This window comes from Montipora foliosa, chromosome 4 (genome assembly GCF_036669935.1).
Source record: "Montipora foliosa isolate CH-2021 chromosome 4, ASM3666993v2, whole genome shotgun sequence".
NCBI classification, from domain to species: domain Eukaryota; kingdom Metazoa; phylum Cnidaria; class Anthozoa; order Scleractinia; family Acroporidae; genus Montipora; species Montipora foliosa.
The window spans coordinates 18,642,580-18,668,590 of NC_090872.1; the positions used below are offsets into that span (position 1 = coordinate 18,642,580).

At 38.9% G+C, this 26,011-nt stretch overlaps 4 protein-coding genes across 4 annotated transcripts in view; 2 read left to right on the plus strand and 2 right to left on the minus strand.

Annotated features, from left to right (window-relative positions):
* LOC138000153 (bactericidal permeability-increasing protein-like) overlaps positions 1 to 4,579 on the minus strand; it is an 8,571-nt gene extending 3,992 nt beyond the window's left edge. The window contains exons 1-4 of the mRNA XM_068846352.1: positions 4,270 to 4,579; positions 3,361 to 3,472; positions 1,619 to 1,747; positions 702 to 778 (exon numbers count right to left, since the gene is read on the minus strand). Of these exons, the coding sequence (XP_068702453.1) occupies positions 702 to 778; positions 1,619 to 1,747; positions 3,361 to 3,472; positions 4,270 to 4,423 (472 nt within the window). The 5' untranslated portion in view covers positions 4,424 to 4,579. The remainder of the gene's footprint in view (positions 1 to 701; positions 779 to 1,618; positions 1,748 to 3,360; positions 3,473 to 4,269) is intronic.
* A 63-nt stretch (positions 4,580 to 4,642) lies between these two features.
* The window catches only part of LOC138000149 (motile sperm domain-containing protein 2-like), a 36,201-nt gene continuing 14,832 nt past the window's right edge, over positions 4,643 to 26,011 (plus strand). Inside the window, exons 1-17 of the mRNA XM_068846346.1 lie at positions 4,643 to 4,672; positions 4,759 to 4,816; positions 7,251 to 7,369; positions 8,127 to 8,165; positions 9,336 to 9,423; positions 10,556 to 10,641; positions 11,621 to 11,689; positions 14,060 to 14,120; positions 14,343 to 14,381; positions 14,799 to 14,853; positions 16,232 to 16,301; positions 16,762 to 16,832; positions 17,116 to 17,263; positions 22,800 to 22,877; positions 23,961 to 24,067; positions 25,041 to 25,140; positions 25,499 to 25,595. Coding sequence (XP_068702447.1) covers positions 4,661 to 4,672; positions 4,759 to 4,816; positions 7,251 to 7,369; positions 8,127 to 8,165; positions 9,336 to 9,423; positions 10,556 to 10,641; positions 11,621 to 11,689; positions 14,060 to 14,120; positions 14,343 to 14,381; positions 14,799 to 14,853; positions 16,232 to 16,301; positions 16,762 to 16,832; positions 17,116 to 17,263; positions 22,800 to 22,877; positions 23,961 to 24,067; positions 25,041 to 25,140; positions 25,499 to 25,595 — 1,297 coding nt within the window. The 5' untranslated portion in view covers positions 4,643 to 4,660. The remainder of the gene's footprint in view (positions 4,673 to 4,758; positions 4,817 to 7,250; positions 7,370 to 8,126; positions 8,166 to 9,335; positions 9,424 to 10,555; positions 10,642 to 11,620; positions 11,690 to 14,059; positions 14,121 to 14,342; positions 14,382 to 14,798; positions 14,854 to 16,231; positions 16,302 to 16,761; positions 16,833 to 17,115; positions 17,264 to 22,799; positions 22,878 to 23,960; positions 24,068 to 25,040; positions 25,141 to 25,498; positions 25,596 to 26,011) is intronic.
* Positions 18,861 to 20,770, plus strand: LOC138000150 (uncharacterized). Its single transcript, XM_068846347.1, has 2 exons — positions 18,861 to 19,014; positions 19,534 to 20,770. Exons 1-2 carry the CDS (start codon positions 18,893 to 18,895, stop codon positions 20,765 to 20,767), a joined length of 1,356 nt encoding a protein of 451 aa, XP_068702448.1. The 5' UTR covers positions 18,861 to 18,892; the 3' UTR covers positions 20,768 to 20,770.
* Positions 21,247 to 22,600, minus strand: LOC138000151 (uncharacterized). The gene is made up of 2 exons (XM_068846348.1): positions 22,424 to 22,600; positions 21,247 to 22,334 (listed from the first exon to the last, which is right to left on the minus strand). The coding sequence occupies exons 1-2, from the start codon at positions 22,595 to 22,597 to the stop codon at positions 21,258 to 21,260; spliced, it is 1,251 nt and encodes a 416-aa protein (XP_068702449.1). The 5' UTR covers positions 22,598 to 22,600; the 3' UTR covers positions 21,247 to 21,257.

A 26,011-nucleotide genomic window follows, 5' to 3' on the forward strand; every position in this document is an offset into this window, starting at 1 on the left:
TTGATAATGTAAATTGGCCACCGTACAGAGATTCTTAAAGCTGACGTTTCGAGCGTTAGCCCTTCGTCAGAGCGAATCGAGGAATTGTGGGTTACGTGTAGTTTTTATAGTAGAGTAGGAGCTACGCTATTGGTGGTAACATGGCAACGTGAAAAATAGGAATCTATTAGTTAAATGAAAAGCGTTCGTTAATACCGTGAGGATTAAGGGTGCCGATTTGGAATATGAATTTTTGTTCCAGATTTTTCTAAGCCAGTCGTTCCTAACCACTCCAAAAAACACGTGGCTATCTGCGGCCTTTCCCTGCATCTAGGTACGACGGAAAGCCGCAAGAATCTGGAACAAAAATTCATCTTCCAAATCGGCACCCTTAATCCTCACGGTATTAACGAACGCTTTTCATTTAACTAATGTATTCCTATTTTTCACGTTGCCATGTTACCACCAATAGCGTAGCTCCTACTCTGCTATAAAAACTACACGTAACCCATAATTCTTCGATTCGCTCTGACAAAGGACTAACGCTCGAAACGTCAGCTTTTAGAATCTCTGTACGGTGGCCAATTTACATTATCAACTCCGTTGATAAAACAAAATTTTTGTATAAGAACACCAATTAAAGACACACTCGCCTATCGTCTCTTGTGCCAATCTATTGGTCTTCTGCGCTCTTTTGCGCATGCATAAATAAACTGACCTACCATCCACAAAGAAAGACATCTCAAGGGACAAATCCGTTATTGACAAGTCACATGATCCTGAGTCGGAGATGTGAGGCCTAGCATGCATAGACAATAATTGTTACAAACACATTTGCAAATAATTCTGTTATTCTAATTTAAAACAAGCGTTTTTTGGGATCATAAGTTATTTTATTTTATTTTATTTTTATTTTTATTTTTTACAATTTAATGGCATTAAAGGTAACACATGCTAATAAGAATAATATTAATAGCCATATGGATAAACCGTAAAGGAGTCCAGGACCCCATAAAAAGAACAGATCACCAATGAATATATACTAATACAAAATACGAAAATACAGTAGTAAAATCAAAATAAAATCAATAATTCAACAATGGATAACTAATTTAATGTATTGTCCAATAAAAACTTCTTAACTCCCCGCTTAAAAATATATTCGTAAGGCAGAAGATTCCAGGAGTCAACTATCCTAAGTTTGTATTTATGACTAAAGAAGTATTTCCACTTCGTTTCAGTTGGTTTTAATCTGCTCAGATAGCAGGGGAACGAGGAAATATCTTTCGTTCGGGTGATAATTCTGCCCGCTTCCTACAGCGATGTGTGCGATGTGTTACAGAGCCGAGAGGTTTCATTGGTTTCGGCTAACCGTGATGGTATTTTTCTTCCCATTGCGGTGAACATAAATTAGTTACATCGGATTGACGAACTTTTTTAAAGAATTTGTCAGGAACTACGACTATACAAAGATGAATCGCAAAAAAGCTTTGCCACCATTCCCTTAATCTCAACCGACGCAAAGTTTATGCATTTTGTTGTTATTCGCTTTCATAGGTTGATGATCTCAAGTATAATGCTTATAACCTGGGTACTATTATATAAACCCCTCGATTCTACCTCGTTAATAATTACTCACCAAGAACTCTCCTTGTAATGCCAGTCACTTGCCACATTACCCGAGGCGTGATTTGCGTGTATCTGTAAGGCATTGTCAGGTAACAAAGACACTTTGAACTTCTCCAACACAACGTTAGATAACTTGACACTGATGAGAGTAAAAATAAACAACTTCAGTGTTAGTCTGAAGGCTCAGGCCGTCCCGATGGGTTTACAACGCCTTGCGGTTGGGCCTGGCCCTGGCCCTAAACTCACTCGTATTAACAACCCGGCTTAAAGATTAAACATTTCTGCCACAGCATGTGTTCGAAAACATATGTGCCAGTTTTCAACCGTCTCTGTCAACTTTGTAAGTAAATTTTATCCTACTATATCTGCTGGATGTTAGTGGTCATGCAAAATAAAACTGAACCGCACATATTGCATACATTTATATATACATATATAGATACGTAGACTTGAACTAGGTCAAAAACATAAATGTTTTTGACCTAGTTCAAGTCTACGTATCTATTCAAAGCTCTGGTAAACCCATTGAGCACTTTTAGCTGATGATCAATTTATCACGTCATTTCATTATATACATATATATATACATACTTAATTACCGCTCCCCGTATGGGATTTTCAGAGCCCATGGAACACAATGAACGAAACGACAGAACATAGCAACAACTGTTAATAATCCTAACGGCCGGAGGCAAACCAATCGGCTACTTACGGGAGGAACCGAGAAATTGAACCAGGGACTACCAGGAACAAATTCAACAAGTGGTCAGAACGAGTCTTAAACCCGGGAACTCCCGATCTCAATGCAAGCGCCCTAACCACTGGGCCACAATGCCTCCTACATACAGTGTCATAGCGGTTTACAATTCTTTCTCTGGGGCGAGATCGAACGTCAGCCTGTAATTTAAAGGTGCCTCTGGCAGCCGCTATCAGTCCATATTTGATCTCACCCACACAAACAAACTACTCATGAATGTGAAAAGAGGACAGACCTCAACACCGGGGGTCTCCTCCCTACTCTTCACGAACAGTGTGTGGGCTCTTTAACATCCTATAGTGTTGATAACACAAAAGGTTGTGAGACGTGGCCCTACGCTTTGTAGTCTTTATGCTAGAAGATTTGGAAGTCTAACCATTTGCAAATGAAATTACAAAGGCAGCGCTTTCTCCTCGGATACTTTTAAGACCCTGGGTGTTGGTCCGACAGGGGTTTGAACCCGGCGGATCTCCGCACGATATCCTCCTGCTCAGCCGACTGAGTCACCGGTCGTCGTCGGATAAACATTGCTTGCCTAGCAGTTTGTTTAGCAAACTGGGGCCGGTTGCTGGAAGCTTGGTTAGTGCTAACCGTTGGTTAATAGTTACATCAAAATCTATAGCTTCCCATGGTACTTAACACTGGTTAGTGCTAAGCATGCTTCGAGTAACCAGGGCCAGGGTTGTTAGGAAAATGTTTAATCGTCCATGCGGCCATGTCTGCTTGCAACCTTTCCCTTGATCAAGAAATGCCAACTCCCGCCGGAAAAAAACCCCAGGAAACAAAATTAGAAAATTATCAAGCTGCCAGCTCAGGCGAGTGGTTTTATTACCGAGTTGCAAACATTTCATAGGATAATTTCTGAGGCTGTACTACATGAAGGCAGGCTTACAAAATATGAATGGGCGGGCGATACAGCGAACTCAAATAACGTCACTCTTTTACTTAATGAACACAAGACAAAGACTTGCGGGAAATTCTCCAAAGTTACTCACTTCTTTAGCTCGTATTGTACCTCTCCTAACGGTGTCTTAATTTTCCCTTTGACTGTTGGTACAGTCAACTCATCCAGTTCTTTGGCCATAAATGGAAGTATTATGTGTTCAACTATATTGAAAAGCAGGAAACTGTCGTTAGAAATCACAGTGCGTAAATTAGCGAAAACCGAGACCTTCTTATTAACCCTGCAATGACTACGTTTTTAGAAACAGCTGACTAATCAATTTATTTCTAGGTGAAAAATCAATACATGCCATTCTTAATGTATCCCTTCTCACCAATTCACATAAAATTTTGGGCAAAAAAAGCGCTTAATAAGTATGTGAAATTAATGCTCTCTTGTTTTCCAATGACGCTTTCTCACGTCGGACCCCGGAGCAGAACTTCGAAGATACCTCCCGCCATACATGCGCAATGTGTCATTTCGGTTTCCCTCACTGCAATCTCACGTCGACTTGTCCTTGCCGTCGTACTGAGATGTTCCCGGCCACCATGTATATTCGTCGTTAAATGCAAGACAATAAATCAGGTTACGTGAAAAATATACAAATAATCAATTAACAACCTGCTGTGATATAAATTGACACCTTGCTGGATAAAAAAAAAAACCCTACTTTCTCGGTTTATAAAATAATTGCAACTGTACGCGAAACAAAACAAAAATCAAAGTATTATTTCTCATGACGGCCGGTGAGAATTCTTATTCAAAACTTATAATAGCGGGTTTAGATTTGACAAGCACCTATCATAAATGAAACTCTGCTAGTAAATAGCAAGTTATTTCACGTACTCGGGATCTCTAGATGATGATACTGATGGTCTCCGACACATTGTACCAAAGACCGGGCAGTTGCTGTTTGAAAAACGAGCGATCTTCCCATCAAAACAGAAATTTAGCGAATTACCATAGTCTGATGCTCTCTGTGATATCTCCGCTTTCCATTCAGGGACCAAGTCAAAATTCATGGTCACAGATTTACCAGTTGATTCTTGCATTGTGTGACGAATGACGAAGAAGAAAATCAAAAGCAAGTTTCTTGTCAGTTGCAGTTCGGCCATTTCACTCTCGAATCATTCCATGGGCCGGAATCAACAATCAAGATGACAGCATGTTTGCCTCTACTTGAAGAATTTGATCATAGAAAATTTATCTCTTTTTTGACATCCTTATAGTGATTTTCACATTGTGACAGGTGCAGCAGGTAACTTCCGTACTCAACCTCAGAAATAATTTCGGTCAACAATCGTACTCATCCGGAAATTCCCGAACAAAGCCGAAAATCAACGTCGTTCAAGATGGCGGACGAGGTAAAAGCTAGAAATTAATTTTGCATGTTGTTTTGAATTATTTCCTTAAATGTACCACCGGGATTTCTCATATGTTAATTTTTCAGAATGACTTGGAGAGACAACAGATCAACGAACTCAGACAGCGATTTTTTCAGGAACACGGTGAGGATTTTTATAACATCGACGTTATTTCACACGCACATACAAGTCTGGACGAGGGTGAATCGCACCATTCTTCGATCTATTTTGGAGAATACCCTCTGAAATTATGAGCACTGTGAAAAATTTATTTATGATGCGATTTTTTTTTCTGGTGAGCTTTGATTTATTTATGCTGATCGATGTAGCTAGACCTCTGTACTTTTAAGATAAAGTCATTGTGTAAAAGACCATTTTACAGTTCTGTGCTCAGTTACCTGGCCTTTGAGTAAAAGTGAGGCTGGTGTTGATCTTGTTTTGATGCAAACCTCATTGCTTTTCTTACGTAAATCATGTTGTTGTAATGCTAACGAGTTTCTATTAACATATTAAGCAGCAAGGTTTATAAAGCTTATCAGCAAGTGATTTGAACCCAGGGGTCATATCAAAAATTTATGAATTAAGGTGGTCTGGGTGAGAGATGTCCTGGAAGATCTGTTTTTGGTGACATTGACAAACCTTTAGACATAGTTGTACCCTGATGAACAGATAATATCTTCCTCAGCTGATTCAAGTGTTTTGTGTTGTGTCAGTGAGTCGTATAAGTACAGTGCAACCTCGAATATAAATACAGTAGTTTCAGGGAATATCAAGTATTTATGAGTCAATGAATCAATGAGTCTATGAGTTAGTGCAGTTACCCTAACCCATAAAATGAAAGCTAAAATTTCAGAGAGTGCTTAGGCCTAATCAGTGAAACGAGGGCTTAGGCTTAATCACTAAATTATTGCTATATTGACTGTGAGTCTCATTGACTCATGACTCATTGACTCATTGACCATTTGACTCATAAATTATGGGACCTCAATTTCAGGAAAATTTGGAGTCATCAGCTGGTTTGAGAAGAGTAACTGTTTGTAACAACAAGGGACCAAATGGCCCCTTTCTCAATGGTGTCTCAGGGCATGCCATTTTTAAAGAGAGTCCTCCCATAATGCCACTTTGACTGTACTCTGGTCTTTGATCTGCCCAATCAGTGGCTGTTTGCTTCTTCTGTAGCGATATATCGATAAATATGTGCATGGACTAACACTAAATAAATGTTGTATTACCTTACCTGGAGTGTACTGTTGTTCTTTGGCCTCAGAAGTGATAATTTGAGCGATTTGGAAGATTTCGAGTTCACTGTTTACTGTTCTCTCAATGGAAGGACAAAAAGGAAGCTAATTTTTTGAACGGCTCCAGCACCAGGCATTTTTCCCTAGAAATTCATATCGCTCTCCTTTCAAACTTCGCAGGAGAATAGCCAAAAGATTCACTCTTCTTCTCTTACTTCTCAATCAAAAATTCATCCAAATGGCCTGGAGCTAGCCCTAGAAGAAAATCAAAATCCCATACCTTCCGAGTGGTTGAGATGCACAACACTTTCCACATATGCCAGCCAAGTTCCAGCCCCAAACAGCATCCAGTTAGAAAGATGCAATCACAGCAGGCTGGTACATGTGAAAACTATTACACATCTCAACTGCTTCGAAGGTATGGCATTTTCAGTGCTGGAAATAACAGTCGGTCATCGGACATTGTCTGACCAAATTTTGAAAATGTCCGGCCAATTTCACATTATGATCGGACACAACGACCGAACATCTCACCAGCACATCTTGAGTTATCTTCTTCAAGATGTTGTCAGTCAATAAATTATGTCCGGTCCAATTTGTCAAATGTCCGACCAAAATGAAGATTTGAAAGGACATATGTCCTGTGAATAAAAAAAAATAATTATCAAGAACTGCATTTTGAATGTATTGGTGAATCCAGTACATTAGTTTTATTATAAAATTGCAAACAGTTACATGCACAAACAGATTGTGCAGACTCGGGACCCTGTGCGTGTGGTAGAACGTTTTAATCTCTGTCATTGTTTGACTTAACTGTTGGTTTTATCAAGAGCTGTTTGTATGGTGCTGGTAGTTGTTGCCAACAGTTCAGTTGGCAACTGCTAGTGTCATTTAGCTGGGTCCAAGTCAATTTTGTGATTTTTCAGTAAGTTGTGTTCAGCAGTGCAGTTATTTAGGTCACCTCTTTTTTGTTGTGCGTTTGTGTTCAGTCAGTTGTTTTTTAAAATTCCAACTGGTATCACCAATATAAGTGGCCTTAAGCTTGGACAATGTCATCTAAAGTGTCTTTCACATTTGCAAGTTACTATGATCGTAAAGTGGTTATAGGTCTGGTAGCAACATGAATGTTGTAAGGCTGTGAAATGAGTTTATGTGAAATGGTTGGAGACGTCCCATGATTGTACTGTAAGGTACTGTTGCAGTGATAACAGCCCTATGTCTTGATTTGTTTGCAATGGACACATTGGATTCATTGCTGTTATTGGTGTTTCATCTGATATTGCATGTTGTAGTTGAGTTTTAGTTAAGCTTATTGCACATCCACATTGTCTTATTTTCAGGGACTAATCTGCACGAATTTCATGAGCAAGATTTGAAGAGAGTTCGTGATGATGATGTTTGGCTCAGTCGCTTTTTGAAATCTAAAAGAAGGGAAGTCAATGGTGCCCTGCTTGCCTTGGTAATTAGTTGGGACAAAATCAATTTTCTCAAGCAGTCAATCAATGAAATTTTGAAGTGTCAATAGAGGAACAATGCTAATCAACTCCTTGCGCATTGTTAACCTTTACAAGTTTATTCTTGCTTTTAATTAGTAAGTTGCCCGTCTTTCAAAGTAGCACCATCAATGTTGTAGAGGGGTGTTGGTGGCAGCAGGGATGTGGCAGTGTTCAAAAACTCACTTTCCATCAACATGTGGTGAAGAATGGTATATCCTGGGTGATACCATATTTGTTTATGTTCTATGAGGTATTTACTCGGATCTTTTCTTTATACACTTCACTTTCCTTTTCTTTTCTGAAAAGCCACAGGGACCACTACTTTTACCATTAAGGGGATGTCAAAGACTAAATAGGTGGGAGGCGCGGTGGCCTCATGGTCAGTGTACTTGACTCAGGATCGAGTGGTCCAGGTTCGGGTCCTGGCCGAGGACATTCTGTTGTGTTCTTGGGCAAGACACTTTACTCTCACGGTGCTTCTCTCCACCCAGGTGTATAAATGGGTACCGGCAAATTTAATGCTTGGGGTAACTCTGCGATGGACTGGCATCCCATCCAGGAGGGAGTAGAAATACTCCTATTCGCTTCATGCTACAGAAACCAAAGATAAGCGCAGGCCTAATGGGCCTTCTAGGCTCGTAGCAGACTTTACCTTTTACCAAAGATGAAATAGCCCCCAAACAGATACACTGTACAAATGTCTTATTTCTTTACGCTAAGGTGCCTTGTTTGCAGTGGAGGAAGTCTTTTGGAGTGAATGGATGTTACATATAATTATATATAAATTAATAATTTGCATGGGCCCAAGGGCAATAATTATTAAGGATCAATTTCTACAGCACACAATTTCACTTGTATTTTCAAAGTTTTCACAAAATTGCGACGATGGCAATTTGGAAAACTTTGAAAATACAATATTATTGAAATTAATCTGTAATTGCACAAGGGCACATTATTGAGGGAGTTCAGTGCCACAACAAATTACAATCAACATGTTCACATTCGGTAAAAGAAAATTCAATAAATTGTTGCTGTCATTAGAGAAATAGCGCTTAAAATGTATTTTATATGTAGATAAAGAAGTAGTTTAATCTGGAAGAAGATTCTCTTGTAACTTCGCTTGCTCTGGATAAGCAACTGTTAACCAATCAAGATCAAGTTATCATGCCCTCTTGATTACCGAAAGTGCCCTCGTGATTAAGGAAAAATGTCCTCCGTCACAGGGATGGCGCAGCGGTGAGAGCACTTGCCACCCACCAATGTGGCCCAGGTTCGATTCACAGACTCGTCATATGTGGGTTGTGTTTGTTGGTTCTCTACTGTGCACCGAGAGGTATTCTTCGGGTTCTCCAGTTTCCCCTCTCCTCAAAAACCAACCGGACTAAAAACTATTTGCATAACAGTTTTTGAGCAAGTGGAATTTGGTTAACAAAATTCCACTGTTCTCCTTGCTCTTGAATCACTCATTGTTGAGACTTCTTTATAGCCATTTGCTAATGAGCCAGGATGCCATCGTGGTGTACTCTATAATTCATAGTACCATAACCAAATTTCTTTTTAAGTAATCAGATGCCTCACCTACTGTTCTAATATCCTACAATCTCAAGTCACTGACCTGATATCATACAATATCATGGTCACTTTCAAGTGTAATTGGTGTGTTTTGAAATGCACCAATCACTGTTCAGTCTTCACAGCCAATTACATCTAGGGTCAACTGACAGTCAAGCAATAACACTACGAATAAGTTGAAGTTAATGTCATCTCAAACAGTCCTTCTTAAGACTACACTTGTCTGGACAATAATATTGTACTTTACATAATTGTGAAAATCAACTTGGCATTACTCACAGCATTGGCCTTTTAGCATCCAATTCCTGCCCGTGCTTTAAGACTCTTGTTAAGTTTACTTGCTTTTCTTGTTACACAGACCTTACAGAGAGATCAATAGACCGTAGACTATTTGAGTCTGGCTTCCTATTTCAACATAGCCAAGATAAAGATGGGAACACCTTAGGTAGTATCTTAATGTTATCTAGAATATTTACTTTAAGCAAAGCAGTTGGTCTTTACAGCACAGGGGTTTCATTAAGGGCCAGGCACCGGGCAAACTGACCGGCTGTGGGCATGACTTTGCCCATCTGCTTTCACCATCTCAATGATGTCTTCGGTTGTTAAAAATTATGTCACAATTTCATACGCTGCATTCAATTTCAAAGGCCAATTTCAATTCAGGACGAATTGCCCCATAACATATTGTGAAAAGAATTGCTACATCCATAAAAGACCACCTGAAACGCCCCAATGTTGGGTGTTTCGCTTTGGTGGCCCAGAAAAGATCGCTGTCGATCGCCGATTATGTTTCTTAGCGAGCCGAATAATTTGTCTCCAGATCAGAAAAGGCAAGAATGTGAGAGCACTTTTTTGTCACGTTAATGAATTGATATTCTTCAAGTGGATATTGGTATCAAATCATTAACTTGTCTAAGAAAGGTGTGATTTTTCTGTGGTTGACGAACATTGCTCTTGGCTTCAGAATGCAGGAAAACACATCTCTGCAACTTAAGGTTTTCAAAATTTTCTTGGGGGAGCCAGCCCCCAGAGCCCCCCTACGAGGGAAAGCCTTGTGGGCCTTCCCAATACATTGCCCGGGTGTTAAACAAATGTTGCTCCCTCCTTCAAACCTTAATGAAACCCATGACAGTGTAGGTCAACCTTTCAGTCCTGAAAAAAAAATATATTGATATACCGGTATATTATTATTATTATTATTATTATTATTATTACTGTTGTTGTTGGTTTTTGGTTTACCATTAAACATGGCAAGATGACATCAAGGATGTTTGAAACATTAACTGTCTACTAGTTACCTAATAATTTCAAGTAAATTTAGTTGCCACACAAATATCACTGAATGCTGTTCCGATACCAAGAAAAATAACAAAATTCTACATGCAATTGTCATGGACCAGATTTAAATAGAGGAAATCATGTCCTTTTTCTCTGAAGCTTGGAAATCCATAGTCCTGAAAAAAAATAATATTCTCTGTGAAATCAGAAAATGTCTGCTTTGTATCTGCCAGATATCGTATCATTTAGTAAAGAACATAACTGTACTGAAATTTAAATAGTTGTATCTTTTCTTACAGTTATCTTTACCGGCAAACTCTATAAGAGAGACCCTCAGCAACAACAAGAAGTTAAAAGATATTTGGTGTTTCTATTAGAAAAGCATGTAAGTAAAATATAGCAAATTTAATTTTCAAACCTAGTTTTGTTAAAGGATTGGCTTTGAATCATCAGATAGTATTAGCTGTAAATCAATTTTTTTTTTTTTGTTAAATAACTAATGGTTAAAAGATAGTTTTGCAAAGTTTTAATTCTTGCTTATATATGCTCAATACGGGTAGATAGTATTGCGAAGCTTTTATTCTTGGAGTAGGTCTGTTGTTGAGATACAAATCAAGCAGTCAAGATTACATCATCATACGATATCTCTCATTAGTATAATTATACTTTAAAACAGTTGACAGCATTGAACATGCACACTGATTGGCTACTCAAACTCCAAATATCCTTTGCCATTCACCTCTGAGCAATTTGTGGAATTGGCACCCAAAAATGCTGTTATCTTTGCAGGAATAAATGAGTTAAAATCATCTTTTTGTGCTATATTATCTCACTGTTTTAGTACATACTAAGACAACTAAAGTATTCACGTCAGTGTCAGTGGCTAGTTAACAACTATTCACCGAAGTGGAGGTGGCTAGCAGTGGATATTTACCGAGCCGCAAAGCGGTGAGGTAAATATCCAACGCTAGCCACCGACACTGAGGTGGATAGTTGTTTTAGTATATACTAGAACAGTGAAATGATATACAGCACAAAAAATTAATTTGGATGTTTTCTTCACTTGTCACGGATGCTAATTGGGACGCCATTTTTTCCCGAGTTGCTCGGAGGTAAATAGCACAGGATATTCGAAGTTTGACGAGCCAATCAGTGCCCGCGTTCAACGCTATCCACTGTTTTTATTAGTATATACTAATGGTGGATATTTACCTCTGTAATATCCACCACTAGCCACCTCCACTTTGGTGAATAGTTGCTAACTATAAATAATATTTTTGAGCCCATTCCATTCCTCTGAAGAAAGTGCCGCATCCCTCCAGTTATGAGGAAATATAATATTTTCAGTTTGTTTATTTTTTCAGGTAAGAATGTTTCCCAGGCGGAAAATAACCATGATCATGGATATGCAAGAGAGTGGTATGGCACAAATGGTGGGCTTACAATGTATTGTGCATGATTAATAAAATTTGTGGTTTAAAAATGCAATACCAGTAGTTCATTTTACAGTTTTGTGCTTAGTTACCTGGCCTGTGAATGAAAGTGAGGCTGGAGCTGACCTTGTTTTGATAGAAACCTCACTGCTTAATTAGCGAGACAACAACATCATTAACATAAAAAAAGGAGGGAGGTATGTATCATAACAAGGTCAACACCAGGCTCACTTTCATTTAAAGGTCAGGTAACTAAGAACACTTCTGTAAAGAGGTCTATTGGGTTTAGTGATTTCAAACCATTTTGATTCTATTTTTGTTCTCTTTACCCTAAATGATGGTTTGAATTGAGGAAAATGAGACCAATATTAAATAACATCAGAAACCCATAAGGGTTGAAACGTGTAACGGCCCCTTGTGTGCTGGGAAACAAGCTTCTGAATATTCAATTTGCTAAGTACCATATTTGGAACAACAAGAGCGAGGGGTTTCCAAATATGGTACTTAGCACTGAAACATTCAACCAATCAGTTCGCACTGAATATTCGGAAGCCGTGAACGCACGTTACACGTTTCAACTCTTATGGGTTTCTGATAACATTCAAATCACTTTAACCTGTAGCTCGTCTTGTAAGATCATTAATAATTCATGATGCGAAAGCAAAAGAAATGTTTTATTATTAATTAAATTGATACAGTATCTGTATATCAGATTTCTCTTCATTTACATAAACTTTTCTTTCAATTCTCCCTGTTAAAATGTCTTAAATCACCAAAAATACCTAGTGGACATAAAGACTTAAATGCTGGTGTTTAATGGGTATCTTGAAAACAAAGACCCCCAAGACCCTAAGACTCAAAAACGAAGGAAGGAACCCAAAACCAGGTCAATTTGGCTAACCCTAGGCCTAAAGTTGGTTTTTAGGCCTATTATGTATTTAATACTTAAACTACGTACAGCTCGTTGACATATTCATTGTGACTGCAATGTTGCAGTTACTAAGCAGAGACCTATGATATTATTTTATTCCCTTGATGTATGCATGAAAAAGTTAATAATTGGAGATTTGCTTTATTTCATTCCTCTTTCTAGCTAAGGCTCCATAACTTATAGTACAGACTGAGAAAACCATTTACCTTAATTATTTGGAAATGGACCAGGTCTATGAAGGGGTCCATGGATGGGTCCACAGGGGTGGTCTATGGAGAAAAATGTTAAAGAAAACGGGAGTTATTATGATTAAATAAGAATGTATTTCAAATGGATCTAACATCTTTCTCACTCAGCAAAGGCAGGAAAAGCTAATCAAAAACTGTCAATGCTTATGAATTTGGTCATGTTTTCCGCAGAAAATTAACTGTTGTCTTGAATTCAAGTTGCGTTGTTTGTCATAAACAGTGTCAAAATTTTTTGACACATTGTCTTCAGTTTACTTCCTGGGAATGACTTTTTCATGGGAAATGATAAACGAGAAAAGAGTCCATGGGTAAAACCTAAAAAGAAGCATGGCCGTTAAGGCTGCATGGTTTTCAATAGTGTCGGAGTCATAAGAGCACTTATGACCTAGTGAAAATCAAAGGTTGGAGTTGTAAGCAGAGTCACAAGCTAGACGGAATCAGAGTCAGAAGAATCAGAACGTTCCCATTTTCTTCCGACTCCACTTATGGCTCCATCACTTATGATCCAGTGAAAACTAGATTGTCGAAGTCAGAAGCAGAAGAACCAACCAATCACCATGCTTGAAATCAAAGATTGTGATTGGTTTATTCTTCTGCCTCTGCTTCCGACTCCGACTATGGATTTTTCTCTGGATAAGAGGCGACGGAGTCATAAATGAAATCGGTATTCTGCTTCCCACTCCAACAGTTTGATTTTCACTAGATCGTATCGCTCTGTGCTTCTGATTACGTCTCCAACTCTGATTCTGTTGCTAGTGAAATCGAGCTTTTAAAAAGATGAAAAGAAGAATGAATAATAATATTTTTGCAGTTTGTCATAAGGGACACTGCAGGACATCTCTGGTGTTCTCATTGGCTGTTGTTATCTGGGGTATTTGTGTGTTGACATGTAGTGGATCAGAAGGCGCAAAATGTTTGTAAAACTTTAGAAGGAAAAAAAGCCTAGTTTGTTTTTACGCAAGTGTATCCTCTTTAAGCGAATTGATAGGGTATGAAAGAAAAAGAAATTTCAACCATGAAAGACAGAATGTGCAAAGTCATGGCAATGTTGTAAGCGTTATGAAATGCCGAAATGTGGCTGGAATTTTTCTCTCCTTCGTAACATACATTAGCCAATAAAATCGCTCAAAAATGAATGGGTGGGTTATAATGATAGATATAAACAATTCCCATAAATTTGTTTCTTTTCAGGACATGGAATTTGTAAAATGTGTAATACATTGCTTCAGAGATCATTTTCCTTGGACATTAGGTATAAGATTCAGTTTTAATACCTGCACTGACTTAACACAAGATATGGGTTTTAGGTGCCTTTCTTTCTTATTTCTTTCAAATGCTATTAATTAAAAGTGACTTCTGCCATTACTTGAGATTGCCCCATTGGTTTAGAAATTCAATATTCATGGTTCATGTGTGGTTCGTGTACATACACATGCACAGCTTCTGCTACTAAATTACATTTTTCTCTTTTCAGCCTGGTTGCTTGTTGTAGAGTTGCCCTGGATTTTCTTAGGTAAATAAACTATTTGCAATAAGGCACTTGCGTCTAGACTTGCAGAATGATGATGATATTTTCCTGCTCAGTTTCAGATGGAATTAAAATAATTATTTGATTATAATATCAATTAAACAGATAGTTTTGAAATTAAAGTTTGAAAAATATACTTGCAGTTAGAATTTTAAAGTTTTTGGAAAAATTCTCTTTGTTGAGAGTGACACAAGAAAATCCTGTACTGTTTGGCTTAGCAGGGAGAAAATTCTTAGCAGAGCAGCCACTATATTTACAGTAAACTGAAGTGCTACCTGTAATGTTTTGCGGTTTGTTCTGCGTTGTCCATAATAATATTATTACCCTCTGTCAGCAACTTACATGAAATGAAGTCTTTATGCATAGAGTTTTCTCTATCACATTGTTTTCTGTTATTGACAGCTGCCTGGAAAATTGTCAATACATGGTTGAGTCCTGAAGCTGTGAATAAAATCAAGTAAGAGTTCCACATTACTGAGACAACAGACAAGCTAAAGAAAGCTCTATGTGAAGATAAACTTTTTTTTAGTTTTCACCTTGTCTCGAGCTCCGTTAGACTGTGTTGAAAGGAAAGTCTGCTGGAGCCCTAAGAATAAGGGCAACACTTTGGGCACGTCAAAGCATGTTAAGCTAAACTGAACAGTGGTGTGCAAAAGAATATTACCTCGACTTGACTTACTTCCTTAGTATACTTTAATGCAAAATTGGAAAAAGATCTTCTTAATCCACCTAATAGCTAGGTCTTTTGCAACAATTCATCACGTGACCTTTATTTCGTAAACACAATGATTCTGCTGAATTCATGAAATGTGGTGTTACAGTTGAAGGAAATTATAAGGATTTGTATGGGAAAAGGACGCTTTGCCACCAAGTCACGCTTCAATGATTTGCATACAAAGCCTTGTATTTTAAAATTTCTAAGTTTTCAAACTGGTTTAGAATTCTTTCTTCGAAAATTTCTACCCTTGCACATTTATTCTCGCATATTTGACCTGTGGTGAAAATAGGAATCTGAGCTCTTTTTGTGGCGCATATTTATGAAAATTACACTGGAGGGCAAAAGCTTTTCGTTCATAAACAGAAGTATGGAATTTTCGAGTGCTGAAATGGTCTTACAATCTTTACCTTTCCATTTCTGGAATTCATGTATAAAGTCCGATCTTTAAGTTCATCAATTATCAGTCATGTGATCAGTTTTTTTGGAAATGGCCCATTTATATTTACTTCTGTGCCTTAAACAAAAAATGCAGTAAAATTTGTTTGTGTTTTTTTGGGCAAAACACCGGAAAGAGACTCTATGTTTGTCATTCATCCTTGCTGAGCAAGCTGTAAGTTTTTGTTGCAAAAAAAAAAAAAAACATCATCCTTGGCTGACAGCTTTGAGACCGCGCTGCTCCTAACTCGCCTTGCTGCGCCAAAAACTGACACATCCGGTACTTTACAAAACTGTGGAAAACCCTGTATGAGTTAGCACTTAATTTTTAAGTGATGCTATGAAATCAGCCACTAAAAGATAAATTTGTTTGCGGTTACTGCCTTAATCATATCATTCGGTAACTATTACAATATGCTCTATTCTTATGCCAACGTTTCCTTTTGTTCTGCATGTAAAACTTGTCCCCTGATCACGTTCATTGGTAAAAACTGAAAAATTCTTTATTTCTCTGCTCCGAGGTAAAGAGAAAATTGCCTTGAATTAATGTTAGCCAAACCGTATCCATGTTGTCATCAACATCACTCATGGAGGACTTTAATGTTTCACTTTCCCAAGCTGTTTATGGTCTGATAATACCGAAAACTTGACTTTCAGTCGGTTTTACTTTTTCATATTTTAGATTCTTAAGCAAGGCCGATCTTCCCGAGTTAATTGATGAAGACAAACTTCTCAGGAGATTAGGGGGAACGGTAGGTACTCAACATTTCATTATACATGTCCAATACTCCGACATAATGAGATTCCTGGTACGTCACAATAGACATCACAAAGTGTCACAAAGTGTCCCGCTCTTTAAGTCTCGCAAAACTGTTACTATTTTTTTGAGGATTAAGGTTGGGGGACACTTTGTGATGTCTATTGTGAGGTGCCATGAATCTCATTATGTCGGAGTATTGGACAACCCTCCATTTCATCAGTGATAACCTCCCAAATAATAAAAGTTTGAACCAAGAGTAGGCTGTTATTTCTCGTTTTACCTTTTTGTGCTTTGGTTCTTTGGCATTAAACGCAGCAGCAGCACTCCACATCATCAACCTTGTTAACATCATCATCATCATCCTGAAACAGTAGAAAACCACTATAACATTACTGGAAAAACCTTGTTTTTATTGACCATGAGTATTTTACCAGAGCTATATTTCTTCGCAGGACAACTTCGAATACTCGTATCCACCAACGAAAGAACCTCTTAATTTTGGGGACCCACTGGACATGTCATTGTAAGTTACATGTAACACTAATTGCTCTGTGATTGTATTGTAACCCGTGCATTAGTTTAACAAAACAATACAGCTAAGAGCATATCCAGAGCTTGGCTTACTTTTATTTAAATTTTTTTTGGTTGTCTCTTGGGGTGAAATTATAGTATACCTATCTCGTTCTCTAAGTGCTCAAACATGCATCTAGCGAGAAATCCAAGCACCACTTCACTTAAAAATTGGTCCTATTTTTTGTAGTTGCTCCATTTATTATTACTATTCTTCCTTCTTCCTCCCTCTGCAGTGGACAAGATACGTGTATACAAACATCAAATGGGCCACTAAACCAAAGTCTTGACATTGATGATGATAGCAGCGAAGAGATGCCAGATCAGCCAGAGTCGCAAGGTTGTGATGAACTGGAAGAAGCTCCTGTTGCCACATCAAAGAAAGTATGAACGAACTTTGTTGCGCTTTCCAAATGTGATAATCTTCTTGTCTCGAAAGACATCAGCTGCTTGTCATTCCAGCTGGGTGCCGTTACTTTTGTACTAAAATGCACGAAATAAGCTGCACGCAATTCACAGGACAGGACACAGCTATTAAGAAGGCTCTCGTGATTGGTTAAGGACGGTGCCTACTAATTCAAAGGTATTTTTGCCCCGGTTTATGATTATGAAGGAAATGTAGATCTTAACAAGTGTTATTGAAATCCAAAGAGAAAATTGGGGGTAACCACGCATAGATAAGATAATGTGTGAATAATATTTGTACACAGCTTTAAACTACAAAGCAGTGTATGGCGTTCTTTCTCAAATTGAAGCTTACCGTAATTATCTCTCAAAAATGCATGGTTATCCCCAATTTTCTTTTTGGATACCAAGAGCACTTACTAAGATCTACTTTATCCGGATAGTTTTAAACCGTGCAAAAATATCCCTGTATTAGTAAGCATCACCGATAGGAAACCCGAGTATCTTGAGATGCGCAGAACGTATGCGCAATAACAATAGTAGGCACCGTCCTTAAGAAAACAATAGGCACAAGAAATATATATCATGCAAAGCCTGGTTTTCACTAGCGACGCACAAGCACAAGCATTAGAGCGCTTATTTCACCGTGAAAATGGGGTTGACGCAAGCATAAGAGCAAAGCACAAGGATCTAAATTATCCTTTTCCTTGTGCTTCGCTTTGCGTCCTGTGAAAAATAAACGCAGCATAGGCACACTGGAAATTTGCTACGTCTGGCCAATTAAAGCACTCGTTCCAGATTCCCAGGGTCTCAGTATTTGAACAAAATGGCGGATGCCGTGGTTTATTTTGATGCTTATTTCGACCTTCGTTTTCACTCAGCATAAGCTGCTTATGGTTGCGCTAGTGCTTGCGTCGCTAGTGAAAACCAGGCTTAACAGAAACAATGAAACCTAATCCTTAAAACGACAGAGCTGTGGTCTGTACCGTACAGAGGTGAGCTGATTCATTGAAATTAGAGGTTGTCAAGAGCTTCGTGGTATCTGAATCTCACGGCTTGTTAACCCCGGGATATGAACGTCAATTCTCCTTACTGGCTGCCATACATTACTTTTATGTCAGTTATGGGAATTTGATATATCTAAACAAAAAAACACGTGGTGATAAAGTTCTGTATTCTCGTCACCAGTCTGCTTAACAGTGTATTGAGTCTGTGAGGAGAAGATTTATGTCAATCACTCTTGGGAGTCAAGGGGTTAATCACGTCAAAAAAAAGGTTTTCAGAAGACCAGTTTGTCGCCGTCATCCATTGTCCTTTTGTGAAACATGAAGGTGACATAGAGTACTAAAGTGTGACGTCATGCTTCCATGGCAACCAAATTTTCTGTTCTAAACAAAGTTTGCCAAGCATAGCATTACAAGCGCGTTAAGCGTGGCTTTCGACTCCTTTTCAGTTTTGCGGCCTTTATTTTTAGTTTCCCTTATTGATTGAACTGTAATTTTTTTTGGAACTTTGGATGACGTAGACGAATATTTATTCGTTTGAAAGAAGATCCCAATCGTCAACTGAGCAGACAAAGAGCCGAGGTGTTAGAGGTGAAAGATCGTGATGGTTCACTGCTTTGCTCCGGGCTGTGATCATCATTCCGAATCACATACTTGTAAATTCTATGGGTTTCCACATAAAATAAAGAAAAAGGAGGAGTACCAACGCTGGATTCGATTAATAAGGTAAGGTTAATTTATGGTTTGTCCTAGATCTTGTGTTATCAATTAAGTGGCGCTTTCGCGGCGTTTTGGTGTTTGGCTCGTGTTTTGATCTGTGATTTCTTTCAAGGACTGGTATCTCACAAAGTCTTTGCGATAGTATCTTAAATAATATTCGTGCATTTGTTCTGGTGAAAAGGAAAACAGCTGTGATCAGTGAATTACTCCCATGATATGCTTGAAAAACTCAGTAGACTATAAATACATACATTCATTCATTCATGCTTTAACTTGGAAACTGTTTACTACAGTTCATCACGAACGACTGCATTCTCAAAGGAAGAAATATCATTTCCCTTGGCAGTTTGACGAAGGGGAATTTTACTTTGTTCTAGTTCATCATTTTGTAGGCGATACTGTTGCTAATTTTAAATAAACAATATTAGAACTCTCGTTTATAATAGCTTTAGATGTTGCACAGTACTGTAAAAGTGACTAACTAGTTCTACTTAGTGAGCTTATTTTTTTTATATAAACTTACAGAAGAAAAGACAGGGAACCAGGGAATCACTCCAGAATATGCAGTTGTCACTTCAGAGATGGGAAAAAGAGTGCCGGCCCAGAAATTTACACACGTAATGCTGACAAGTTGTTTCCATCAGAAGGATTTCCTCGAAAAAAGAAAAAACAGAGTAGTACTACACACAGCAGTGTACATGACATGGTGCAGGCCATTCGGGACAAAATGGAAGAGGAGGCACCTCCCTTGCAAGAAAAACCCTCAACAAACCAGGTTATTCTTGAAGCCGAACTTGACCTTGCAAAGAGGGAACTTGAGCAGCAGAGAGAAACTGCACAGTACCAGAGAACACATTATTCTGCATCAACTCTTACCACAGATATTCTTCGTATGGAAACTGGACTACCAACAAAAGAAGTTTTCCAGATTGTGGTAAATTATGCCTCTAGATTTAAGGATTCTTTGTCATACTATGCAGGTTGGAGAGTGGAGTCAATTATTTTTGAAGATCAAATTTTAATCACCCTCATGAAACTGAGACAAAACTATACTAATCTCCACATAGCTCAGTTATTCTCTTGTAGTGTTGCTACCATTTCAAATGTAGTTACAACATTTATTCATGTTTTACACCATATCTTATTTGATGATTTGATGACCACTATCCCTTCTAGGGAGAAAAACAAATTATGCTCTCCTTCGTCCTTTTCAATGTTTACTAGCTGTAGAATAGTCATTGACTGTACAGATATTGAAATTGCAGCACCCAGTCTTATGAGTCAACAGAATGAGACATATTCAAGCTACCGGGGCATGAATTCTTTTAAAGTTTTAGTCGGGGTGGCGCCCAATGCAGTTATAACATATGTAAGTAAACTGTATCCAGGATCAATTTCGGATAAGGAAATTGTCAAACAGTCAGGTCTAATGAACCATATGGCAAATGGTGACCTGATCCTTGCAGACAAGGGGTTCTTGATTCAGGACATTGTCCCAAAGGGTGTTTCCGTAAATATTCCTCCCTTCTTAGAGAATGGAAAATTCACTGCCAGTGAGATAAGGGCCACTAAAAACATTGCAAAATGCAGAATTCACGTCGAAAGGGCTAATGCACGGCTGAAGGATTTTAAGATACTAAACTTTATACCCCCCAAATTAAGATGTTATGCTGACAAAGTATTTCAAGTCTGTGCTGCCCTTGTAAATCTTCAGTTTCCACTGATAAAGGAAGGATGTGAAGGGGTAGAATTTGAGTAAGGACGTGCATGTAGTGGGAAAATTGAGAGAGTATTATTGATTAACATGTAGCTTTGATGCTTAGGGGAATAAGACAATCAATCAACCTTGATGTATTGCTTTTGTTTTCTTTAAGCCTGAGGATCAACTTTAAATTTCAACAAGGCAGATTAAGCCCATCTATTTGACCTTTATGTTTAGAAAATAAGGGGGCATTCTCTATTTTTGTAATGTGTAGAATAGTAACAAAATAATAGAACATTTGTCTGAAGTCACATATTATGCAGTAGAGCCAGCATTTTCAGCTGTAAACAATTGCAACTCTAATCTTAAATGTTTTAGGAAACACAACATCAAGAATATTTGATAATTCTCTGAATAAAAATGGTTTTGGTTTCATTACTGAGCATGGAAGGTTGCTGTACTTGTTATTGTTTCAGTATTAAACTTGTAAAATGGGAACAGTGTACAAACTTCCGGCTGGATTTAAACCTTGCAATAATTCTACAAACTATAGTTCTCCCTCAACAATTTTGGGAAAGAGGTGTTTAAAGTAAAATTCCCTTAGTCTGGTAAGGTTTTCTTCCCAGGATGGATCCTTCTTGATTTCAATAATGACACACCAGTTATTTGTCCAAACAACAAAATAACAATAATTTCGTTTGGCTAAGTACATTTGCCCTTGCACTTGGTGCCAGTAGACATGATTCCTTTTTAGCGAGTATGACCCGTCCTCTTTTTGCTCCAGACAAAATGTCTCACTTTTCAAAGCTTCCTCAATACTCGCATTTCTGAAGGTATAGGAACACTTCGCCTCTAGAACATGGTCTTCACCCACGAATCCATCAGGGGAAGCTCCAAGAACGCCTGATTCGTCAAGCCACACCCCTGTCTCAGCAACTTCAAGATGGGTTTTGGCAGTAAATGTTTTGATGGCTTCAGCCTCATTTGTGACTCCCCATGCCACAGCTTTGACACGTGAAATGTCATATTCTCCCAAGAGACGCTTAATAAGGGATGGGGTGACCCTCTTAGCATTGATGACGGAGCCAAAATTACTTGCAGTCAAACGCCCCTTCCTGACTAAATGCCAGGAGGGATTGTTTCGCTGACCGACAGTTAAAGAACTGATTTGATTTACAATTTCTTGCTCTACCTTTAATTTTCGTTTGATAAACTCAAGTTGTTCAGCAGCAGTAGATAAGGTGAGAAATTCTTCGGAAAAAATAACCTCTTCCACTGTTGAGACAGGTAGATCCCCCAGTTGTTTTGGCTCAGGGCTTAACAGCCAGCATAGGCCAGTGAACTTTCCATACGCTCGGAGCTCTGAATACAGCGCTTCTCGATCTCCTTGATTTGGTTGTCGGAGTAAGGCTGTATATCCTGGCTTTGCTGGAGGAAACATTTCAGCAATAGATTTCCGAGAAATATCAGGTGCATTCCGTTTTTTCCATGAACACTCAACATCAGTCCGACTCCAGTTATAAATTCCGTAGATGAACAGAGCTGCAGCATGGCTGCATTTATAAACTCCCCGAGGACACTCGCACTCGCTCGATTTAATCGCATTGTTTTGGTCAAGGTATATCTAAAAAGAAAATTATAATACACAAAGTTTAACAGTAGTTTTCTATAAGCTTTCTGCTCAATGTTGGCCATTTACCGCATTTCACTTACCGTCACATTATACACTTTTTTCTTCATACTAGCGTGAACTTGTCCCTTCAAAACACCTTGACTTGCACTAAAGCTTTCCACATGGTTTGATTTGAAGTGATTTTCACCTCTTGAAACGGATTTATTCTCATTTTCGAAGAAAGAAAGCAGGGACGCAATTGTCAGCACCGACATCTTGCTTCCCGTGCGTTTGTTTAGAACAGAAAATTTGGTTGCCATGGATGCGTGACGTAACTGCTTTAGTACTCTAATGCTAACAGCGAAAAGCGCTCGGCTGTTACCCCTCAACCACCCTGCCTCTAAACATGTAATATTGAAAGGAAAATGATACTGGTTTGAGTTATAAATACTTTGTAATAGTGTTGAAATTTCGTAGGCGGTGACTTTCGAAGATGCGACGTCACATGGGAACCCAAGTCTGGACAGCCCGCCGACATCACCGATGGTCAAACAGGTATTTCAATAAATATAGGCCAAGGTTCTATTGACGCCATTTGAATCACCAATAGAGGTTTTGCATGGCAGGAACAATATATTCTTTTTCCGAAGGGAACAAATATTCTTTCTAATGCAAAACATTTTCATTGTTCCTGCCATGCAACATGGCTGCCGTGCAAAACCTCTATTACGTCTTGTTATTCTGGTCAAAGAGATGTTGGAAGTGGTAAAGGAAATGATTTTTTAGAACGTGAACAGAAATTTCATTTGTTTGTAGTGCGGAATGGCGAGACCTGAAATGAAAGCTGGACTGATCATCACTGTTTGATAAGCAAGTAAACCTGAACTGAAATCCTGGGGCCTGTTTCTCACAAGTCCCAGAACATTTTGGGGGCCGAAAAGCAATTCGTGAAACTAAGATTTGTTCATTTTGAAGAATTGATCTCTGATTATATTTACAGCACCAGAGAAAACAAAACATTAGTCCATTTCCGACTTCATGTCTGCCTCCTCTTCAAAGGGAGTCTAAGTGCCAAGTTTTTGTGATGATAATTAGTTCTACTTTACAGATGAATGAAAACTAATTTTCATAAGAAAAACTTCGCACCTAGACTCGCTTTGAAGAGGAGGCAGACATTCCTTCCCTGGCTTGAACAGGATTCGAACCCTTAGGTAAAACGTCTTTTTGTTTCGGTTAAAAACATGCCTGTTGATCAGGTAATGAAAACAAAGAACCGGAGGAGGGGGGGGGGGGGGGGGGGGGGGGTTCGTATATGAAAGAGGCGGGGGTGCGCGTCGTCTCGCGTAGAGGTGTAAATTTCGGGTTTGGTCTCACTTTGGGTGTTTTGGGCAAAACGCAATCATATGCAGCCATGAAGGTCTTGTTTTGGGTTGCATGCGAAGAAATAGGAATACTGTATATATAAAATATGGTCTCTTTTAGGGGTGAAAAAAGTCTGGGCCACGCCCGGATTGGTCTCTGTCAGGGGTTTAATTTAAAATTTCCGACGAGCATCTCCGCCCCTTCATGTGCAAAGTCCCCCCGTGGGAACCAAGAATAAACACGGAATAGCAACTAAATACAAATCATTCTTTTCAGCGGGAGATCTTTAACACGCCGACCGCGCGAGCGACTCAGTCACGAATTTCTCAGAAAAGTGCCCCTCCAAATGGGTTTGTCTGTACACCCAGTTTACTGACTATTGCGTAAGTACATTTCAGTTGACCTTGCAGCTCGACTGCCAAGTGGGCGAGTGTTAATTTTTCTCAATAATAATTATACACGGAAAATTTTCTCCATTCGAGAGAGAGAAATGCAGTTTTGAGGTAAAAGTGCAGAACAGAGGCAATTCAGTGCAAAATATGCGAGAGGAAACAAACCGAGCATTGTGATTGGTCAATGGTGCACTAAACTCACAGCCAATTGCGTGATAAGTAATCACATGAATTTTCTCTTGCAATTTCAAATACATGTAAATACTGTAAGTACTCGTGAATTTTTTCAAATATTACAAATTTTGGTCATCTTTGAAAAAATTTTCTCGTGCTTGTTTATTCCAATTTGCACTCGAAATCATGTAATTACCTATACTAAGATCATTACTACATTTTTACCGAAGGTGCTTTCTCAAATCACAAAGGTATCCAGCCGACCATACCAACCATAATCTTTAAAAGCCCTAGATGAACAACTCTGAACACCGGGCCCCGATGGCTTAGTTGGTTGAGCATCGGGCTGCCGTGCGGGAGTTTGATTCCGGCCGGACCAACACTCAGGGTCTTTAAATAACTGAGGAGAAAGTGCTGCCTTTGTAATTACATCCGCAAATGGTTAGACTTTCAAGTCTTCTCGGATAAGTACTATATAAACCGTTGGCCGCGTCTCACAAATATCTTCTATGTTTATAAGTTCTCTGTGGGACGCTAAAGTGGCCCACACACTATTTTCGAGAAGAGTAGGGGATACAGTTCCCGGTGTTTGTGGATGTCCTCTGCAGTGAGTGTGTTCTTTCCAGCAAAAGTGACCGGCTTGGCGTAATGTCTCTAAAAGGACTTGTGGTGTATGAGGCCACCAAAGCAAACACAGCCATAAGTCAAAAGGAACTTGGCCGAGTGCTGGGACATGTAGATCTAGATGTACAGTAGTTCACTCTGTAGATTTTCTGGTTCTCTGTCGCAGACCGTCTGAAGAATTGTTATTTACCGGAACAACTTCAACTGGAGAAATTCTGCAATCTCTGTCTCTTTCGAACAACACTTCATCAACTGTCGCGTTCAAGGTTTGCTCATTTTTCGTTTCTTAAAAAATAAATGGCATTTCTTCTCGAATAAAGAGATCTGTCTTGGTGTTTCCGTAGCGATTAAAATGTTCAAGAGAAGGCTGTTTACAGATATTTAATTCGCCGCTTTTTTTAGTTCACAGCAGAAATGGCGCCGTAAGTTACTGAGCTATAAAATCTCAAGACGGCAGCTAATTGTAGCTAGATCACCATGTAAGCTAAGATGACTCAAAATTTAAGCTGAAATTGCTTTTTAAGCATGCGGTATATCTTATGAGAGGGCCTGTACAGAATGTAGCTTGTTATTTTGTTTCTTTTAACCTGTTCCCTTAATCCCTCATTAATCTGCCCTCTGTAGGTAAAAACAACTTCTCCCGAGAGTTATCGAGTACGTCCCAGTTCAGGGATCATTCCTGCTGCGTCATCGTCCGAGGTCAGCGTCTTTTTGCAGCCAGGTGAGGGCAGTGGCTGTCGATACTGAGAACATCGTTTTTTGAGCAAATGAGTTGATAAGCTGAGTTCTCAAACGTTTGCCCATCGTTAGAGAGCTAACTTTCTTACTGTGGTTGTCAACTCGTTTCATAAAACACATTTTCGTGTCTCGTGGTGAGTTACTTTTGTGCGGTCTTGCCACCTTACCGTATTTACTCGGATAAGCGCTTAATTAATTTTTCGCGTCTCAAGTGCGGCGTTCATTCGAAAAAAAGGGTTAAGTCACTGCTTACGAGCCAGAAGGCCCATCAGGCCGGCGCTTATCTCCGATTTCCGTAGTATGAAGCGACTAGGAGTATTTCTACTCCCCCCTGGATGGGATGCTAGTCCATCGCAGGGTTACCCCCAGCATTAAATTTGCCGTTACCCATTTATACAC